General features: G+C 35.2%; 1 protein-coding gene across 1 annotated transcript; it reads right to left on the bottom strand.

The window, feature by feature from the left end:
* Positions 1–2,380: 2,380 nt before the first annotated feature.
* Positions 2,381–3,337, bottom strand: LOC114084991 (olfactory receptor 4F6-like). The gene has a single exon (XM_027926140.2). It carries the CDS (start codon positions 3,317–3,319, stop codon positions 2,381–2,383), a length of 939 nt encoding a protein of 312 aa, XP_027781941.2. The 5' UTR covers positions 3,320–3,337.
* Between the last annotated feature and the right edge of the window lie 4,330 nt (positions 3,338–7,667).

Below are 7,667 nucleotides of genomic sequence, written 5' to 3'. Positions count from 1 at the left end.
TACCTTATAATGCTTACAAGCCCCAGCCAGTGTTCCAAGCTGGGTGTTGCCCCAGTGAAAAATGGCGACAAAGGTGTCCCAAGATGGAGGCAGCTTCTTTCAGCCATGGGGTGTGAGGTGGGGATGGGGGGCTGGGCTGAGGTGTTGAGTGGTGTGTTCAGAGATGCAGCTCTGTGGCCTGCAGTATTGTGACTGGTGAAAGTCTCTGGACCCAGTGCAGTGTCCCCAGGTGCAGGCTACTGTGTGTAGGGGACTGTGGCAGTAGTTCAATGTCCCGAGTTGGAAGTGACCAGAGGACCCCCATGTTGGTAGACTGGGGTCCACACGTGAGTGGCGGCTGGAGTTCCTGGACGTGGGCAGGGGCTGGGAATCCTGCATGGGTGGGTGGCCAGCAGTCTCTGTGCTGGTGCTGATGGTGGGGGACCTACTTGGGCACCAGAGGACCTGTGTGGATGAGTGGCTGGGAGTCCTGTGCTGACGCTGAGGCCTGGAGACCTGAGTGGCACAGCAGCCATGTTTCCTGCATGGAAGCAGCTTTTGGGGGGATCCTCTAATCACTCACAGAGAAACAGTATTCCCTCTTTTTGAATTCCAGGTCCAAGGCAACACAGAATGCAGCGTCTCTCTAGCCCACCATCTCGGATCCCCTCCAGATTTAGTCTTAAAGATGTCAAATACCTTCTCTGTCTTAAAGAATCTAGTTTAAGAGTAGGCACAATTAGTAAGCTTTTGAGATCTCATTGTGGTATTTTTCCTCTAGAAATAAGTTCCTACAAAGACTTGTAGAATCGAAGAGGTTTTTTTTTTCAAACCAAATAATTTAAGGGTAATAGAATAGACTTGTACTGTTAAAAATGTGAAACATTCACAAATTTTGCATCATGCATGGTTCTAGTCTATTCTAAAAACATTCTACAAAACACATTGAAAATCAAATTGCAGGGGCTGGGGATGTGGCTCAAGCGGTAGCGCGCTCGCCTGGCATGCGTGCGGCCTGGGTTAGATCCTCAGCACCACATACAAACAAAGATGTTGTGTTCGCTGAAAACTAAAAAATAAATATTAAAAAAAATTCTCTCTCCCCCCCCCACTCTCTCTTTTTTAAAAAAAGAGAAAATCAAATTGCAGAGACTAATTAAGAGTTGTAACATAGTGTTTATCTTCCTATCTATCTAGGAATCATTTTTCCCTCAATTTAAGTATTTATTGGTTAACACAAGCAAAAATAAGTGCTGGCGAGTCTGTGGGGAAAGGTACATTCAGACATTGCTGGTGGGACTGAAAATTGGTAAAACCAATATGGTGATTCCTTGGAAAACTTGGGATGGAACCATCATTTGGCCCAGCTATCTCACTCCTCAGTTTATACCCAAAAGACTTAAAATCAGCATACTACAGTGATGTGGCCACATCAATGTTTATAGCAGCTCAATTCACAATAGCCAAACTATGGAACCAAACTAGATGCCCTTTAACAGATGAATGGATAAAGAAAGTGGGTATATATACAAAATAGAATATGACTCAGCCTTAAAGAAAAATGAAATTATGGCATTTGCTGGTAAATGGTTGAAGTGGGAGAATATCATGCTAAGTGAAATAAACTAATCCCATAAAACCAAAGGGTGAATGTTTTCTCTGATAAGTGAATGCTGATCCATAATGGGGTCAGGGAACATAGAAGAGTGGAGGAACTTTGAATTGGGCAGAGGAGAGTGAGTGAGGGGAGGGGTGTGAAGGCTGGAAGGATGATGGAATGAGATGGACATTAGTACTGTAGATACATGTATGTATCTCACAACTTGTGTGACTCTGGATCATGTACAGTCAGAGGAGTGAAAAGTTGTGCTCCATATGTGTACACTGTGTTAAAGTGCATTCTGCTGTCATGTATAACTAATTAGAACAAATAAAAAATGATAAAAGTAAGATATTATTTTTAAAAATGTCTTGGTTTATATAAACCCATAGATTATCCATTGTATCCACATAATTTCCATGAGAAATATGTATTAATGGCCAGTGATGCCTATTATTAGTAAAAAGATGCTGATGAAGTTAACTCATGTGTATGTATATGCATTTATACAAAGACATAAAATAACCATATGAAAACCAAATATAGTCATTGATGGTAAGTACAATTTAGGTATGCAGGTTAGATGGAAATATATAACACTTAGTTTTTTTAAATGATTAACAAAAGTTGTTACAACTCCATCTGAAATAAAATTCTTTGATTTTAATAGTTTCTGTTCTACAAACTTCCCAAGAGTTTTAAAGGAAATAAAAAAGTGTATGCATTCCGTAGTGTTATTATTTACAATGGGGATCTTGATAGTCTGTGATATTCATCCTGTGCTCTTGTCAAGGAAAGGTACTATGTCCTCTCCCTAGAACTTGAAACCCGCCTACTCAGCCTTCTCATTGCCAATTTCATATCTTTATTTCTTAAAGTGTAGATGACAGGATTTAAGACAGGGGTGACAACAAAGTCCACAATAGCAAAAAAATTATCCAATGACCTAGTGGGGAAAGGCCACACATAGAGAAACATGCATGGAACAAAAAACATCACTACTACAGTGATGTGAGCTGACAAGGTGAAGAAGGCTTTGGATAAATCATTTGAATAATGTTGTTGGACAGTGACCAGAATAAAGATGTAGGAAATAATTAAGAAAAAGAAGGTGCCCATAGATATAAAGCCACTGTTGGCAGTGACTACAAATTCTAGTCTATAAGTGTCCATGCATGCAAGTTTAATAACCCTAGGCAAATCACAATAAAAACTCCCCACATTATTGGGGCCACAGAAGGGTAAATTTATGACAAAAACAAACTGAGACACAGCATGAATCACTCCAGTGACCCAAGCAGCTATTACCAAAAGTGTGCATGTTTTGGAGTTCATAATGGTTAGGTAATGCAGAGGCTTGCAGATGGCTGTGTACCTGTCATATGCCATGGCTATGAGCAACACCATCTCCACTCCCCCCGTGACATGGATAAAGAACATCTGTATCATGCAATCTTGGAAGGAAATGACTTTATAGTCAGTGAAAAGATCAGAGATCATCCTAGGAACTGTGGTAGATGAAAGGCCTAAGTCAATGAGTGATAGGTTGGCCAGAAATATATACATGGGGGAGTGTAAGTGAGGATCAAAAATCACTGTGAACACTATGAAGAGGTTTCCCAGAATAATTCCCATGTAAAATAAAGAAAAGACAAGAAGAAGGAAAAACTGCATTCCCAAGGATTGTGCAAGTCCTAGTAATACAAATTCAGTTATCACAGAGGCATTTACTTGGTCCATTGAATCAGAAAGAAGGGAAGACAATGAAATGACCTGAAAGAAAAGAAGGAATCAACTTAGAGGCACTAAAAATAATGTGTTAAAAGTTGATAATTTTAATTTGATTACTAACAAAATTTTTATTTAGTTGATAGTAGACCATTTACAAAATAATGGGAACCCAGGGTATAAAAGATTTATGTAGCACAGACAAGACTGCACTTAGAGCAAATTTATTGTTGTTAATGCTTTTATTTGCTCAAATTCATAAACTTCTCAGTTAATTTAAGAAACTGGAAAGAAGCCATGTATGGTTGTTTAGCCTGTAATTCTAGCAACTCCGGAGGTTGAAGTAGAAGGATTACAAGTTTGAAGCTGGCCTTGGAAATTTATCAAGACCCTGTCTCAAAATAAAAAATAAAAATGGCTGCACATGTAGCTCAGAAGTAGAGTTCTTCTGACTTCAATTCCCAGTACTGAAGGAGGAGAAAAACAAAGAGGTTGAAAAAATGCATAAAACAAACTCAAGAAATTCAGGGAAAAGAAAAGAATAGTTTGTAAACAAATAATGAATAAATATAGAGTCCCAAATAATTGGAAGATTATATATGAACACATAAAAATGGTTTTCAAAAATTGAAAAATAAACACATTTTTAAAATATCACAATAATGATAAATTTAATTGAAAATTACACATTAGAACATAATTGCATAATAATAGCTAAGACATTTCTAAAAACTGATTTCTGCCTATATCTGAAATAATGTACCTGAAGCCAACTCATGAGTCATTCTGTACTTGAATTTGAATTCTATAAAGAGACAAAATGTTGGATCTTCACAATATGAAAAAGAGTTAAAACCATTCAAGAGAACATAAAAAAAATCTAATAAATAAATGAGCAAATGATGTAAAGAGAAAATTTAGAAATTTAAGCTAGAATATATACATATATGCACATATATAGTACATATATATACATATATTTGTGTATGTGTATCTTATAAGTCAAAGAATATGATAAAATGCAATACTATTATTTTCTTATTAAATTAGAAAAAAAGGCTTACAATTATTATTATCAAGACTGTCAAAGGCTCAGTGAGATAGGCACTTTCATACATTGTTGGAGGAGATAAAGACTGATTTAAACCTTGAAGAAAATTTTGAAATAAGTTATCAAGAATGTTGATCCATATTTATTTGATGCAATACTATTTCTTTTGGAATTCTATTTATACAGAAGTTGTCTTCAAGACAAAAATGTTCATTGTACTTTATTGATAGTGGTAAAAGCTTGTATCAATTTAAATACCAAACACTAGGTTTAAGTATATTATAATATATTTACATAATGAACTGTAATACATCTATTAAACTAACTATTGACAGAAGAATTTACAGTAGCATCAGGAAGACTGCTCTAATATATTAAGTACAGTAAAGATAAACAAATTTCATGGTCCAACTTTTCAAATAACAGTAATTGCTTCTGATTGTTTAAGAATTTTAAAGTATGCTTTTAGATTTTGAAATGTTTTCCAGTGATTATATTATATTCATGTTAGTTTTTTTTTTCAAACACATCCAATGGCAAGGGAAGATGAAGGAATGAATGGTTTATCAAAAATGCTTGAAAACCAGAATTGACTCAGAAGAGGACAAACTGACTGAAGAATAAAGGATTCTAATACCTCCTTATATGAAACCCCTTTTTTCATAGTCAAGATTATCTAGTGTGTAGATATAGTTAAATAAGTTAAGGGTTTTGTTTAAACTTCTTAAACCTTCTTGGAACATCCACTAGAAAAACCTCTCCTCTGCTTTACTTTGACTAGAGTTGGCCATTCTGAATAACTTCTGGTAATAATGAAATAAATAGAAGGAAAATGGATATTCCAGTATTCTTATCAAGTTGAGAGTGAAGAAAGCTAGTGAGGTTGCAGTGGGGATATTAAGAGAGACACATTAACTTGTCAAAGAAATGGAGGCAGTAAGGTGCAATGGAATAAGAAGAGATAATCTTTTAGTAAGAATATGACATATGGAAACAAATTGATTTGATTTTTTTCTTATTTCTACAATACACAATTATTTTTGTGGCCTCTCAATTTCTGCATTGTTTCCTATCTTCTCCCACCTAGATATTCTCCTAAATTTTCTTTCTAGCATTTTCTCATTGTATTATGTACATTTAAAATCTATACTTAACACTTTCAGTTCATTCATACTACTTTCCCTGGAGTTCCCATCCATATTTCAATCATTGGGATCACGGGGGCTTGAGGAAAAAGGATTTTGAGAGGGGAATGAAACCTCAGGAACATTGTAGAGTAAGAAGACCATTGCTGGAAGGATTCATGCTGAATGTGTTTGGTGACTTATTAAGTTCAATTTTCTATTGTTTGAGAAATGAAGTTAAAGAATCATGTTGACTGCTTAAAATCAAGTTTTATTCTATTAAACTCAAACACAACATACAAATCAAATACTAAAGGACTCCCATAATGAAAGTGGCCTTTCAGCTTATAAAAGCAATTGTAAAGCAATTAAAAATAATGGAAGTGTTTGAGTTATTTTGTTAATTAGAAATTCATTTCACAGTTAATACTGATGAAGAGGTATTTGTTTTAGATTATAAGTGATAATTAAGTTTTTTAAAGAAGAAAACCCCAAACTACATGAGCTTTTAAGCTTAAAGACTCAGAAATTCCATTTATAACATGTAATTTTATCTATTAATTGTCTTTAATTATTCTGAAATGGGATAATAAACAAGCCAATATGGGACTATGAGTGTGACAGATGGCAGTGGTGTCAGAATCCATAGCACGTTTTAAGAACAGGTAGAAGAGGATCTAAAGAAAGGAAGAGTAAAAGTGAATTTCAAAGGGAATTAGAGAATAAAAGAAATGGCAGGCGAAGGAATAAGAAAGATCCCCACAGAAGAAACAATGAGGATAGAACCGTGATCAAAGGAATCACTGATGGAACAGTGTACATCTTTGCCTAGTTGCCTGTCATGGTTTAAAAGCAATACATGTCGATGAATGTGAATACCTAAGAGAGTGGAATTTGCTTGGGTTTTTAAAATACTGTTTATGTATATTTTCGCTGGAGGTTTGAAAAATAATAGAATAGCTAGCTATAGGGAGAATAATTGCTGATGTGAAGAAAAGTTAAAGTGTAAGCATATGAGTGACTGGATGTGACTGTGAGGTATGGTGGAAAAGAGTGGATAATTGGACAATGCTGGTTCAGCCCACTGACCAGAGAGTCATCTCCTAAAAAAAACACTAGAAAGCAACTGATCAAAATAATGCCTTTATCCTCCAGGCAACATTTTACTTACCTAGCTCTAATATTTGTAGCTGTTCATAAATATAAAATTAAAGTTCAGGAGTGCAGGGGATTTTTCTGCAGTGTCTAGATATATTACTTGGCTAAAAGAGTTCAAAGCATATAGACAAAGCTCACAAAATAAGTTGATGAATGTATTTCTAAAAGTACCAATAAAATTGTTTTCATACAAACAGAATCATAGCTCCCACAAATATATATAGCGGGAAATTACCTTTTTTTTTTTCCAATGCTGGGGATTGAACCCAGGGTCTCATGCATGTTAGGCAACACTCTACCACCGAGTTACATCTCCAGTCTGGGAAATTGCATTTAATAATACTTCTTTGCCAGCTTATACTTCTTGATGGCAATCTAGTTATAAAAAACTGAATATTTAAGTATGTCAAGAAAGTTTTACTCTTTTTTGTAAACATCTGGCATATTATATATTATTGCTGAAGGAATCTTATGGTCTAGGAGAACTTGTTTGGAGGAAAAGACCAGTATTTAGTTTCTCTCCCTTCTCAGGAAACACTGGAGGTTTTGTTGAGCTCCTAGGAGATCTTCAGGGGCCAAGTCCCCATAGAGTTTGTCATTTTTCTTATTGAAGATTTAAAATTTGTTAGTCATTCAGGGCTTGGGTACACATATCTTCAAAGAGGGAATGTGGACACATGTTGAAGAAAAAGGATTATCAAAAATTATATAGAAGTGGGAAAGACCTTTGAAATGAACTTATCTAATCACTTCATTCTAAAGGTAGAGAAACAATTCAGTGTGATTAAATGACTAGCCAGATGTCAGATGTCAGATGTCCTAGACTCTAGTCTGTTGGTTTTCAATAATGCTCTTATCTGCACAGTAGAAACAGTCATAAAAAAGCTAGATTAATTTATATTTGATAGATCACTCTAATTTATTGAGAAGACCCTATTCTTCGAGTTCTTATTTGGTTTAACACAAAATTAGCCTTCCATTCCTAAATGACTATTTTTGATTTTTCTTCCTCACTGAACATTGCTTT

This window comes from Marmota flaviventris, chromosome 2 (genome assembly GCF_047511675.1).
Source record: "Marmota flaviventris isolate mMarFla1 chromosome 2, mMarFla1.hap1, whole genome shotgun sequence".
In the NCBI taxonomy this organism is placed as follows: domain Eukaryota; kingdom Metazoa; phylum Chordata; class Mammalia; order Rodentia; family Sciuridae; genus Marmota; species Marmota flaviventris.
Note: the sequence above shows the minus strand (reverse complement) of the source record. Positions and strands in the feature narration are given on the sequence as shown.

Bases quoted from the DNA above. Each gene is read 5' to 3' on its own strand.
- LOC114084991 (XM_027926140.2), bottom strand. From the start codon at position 3,319: ATGGACCAAGTAAATGCCTCTGTGATAACTGAATTTGTATTACTAGGA.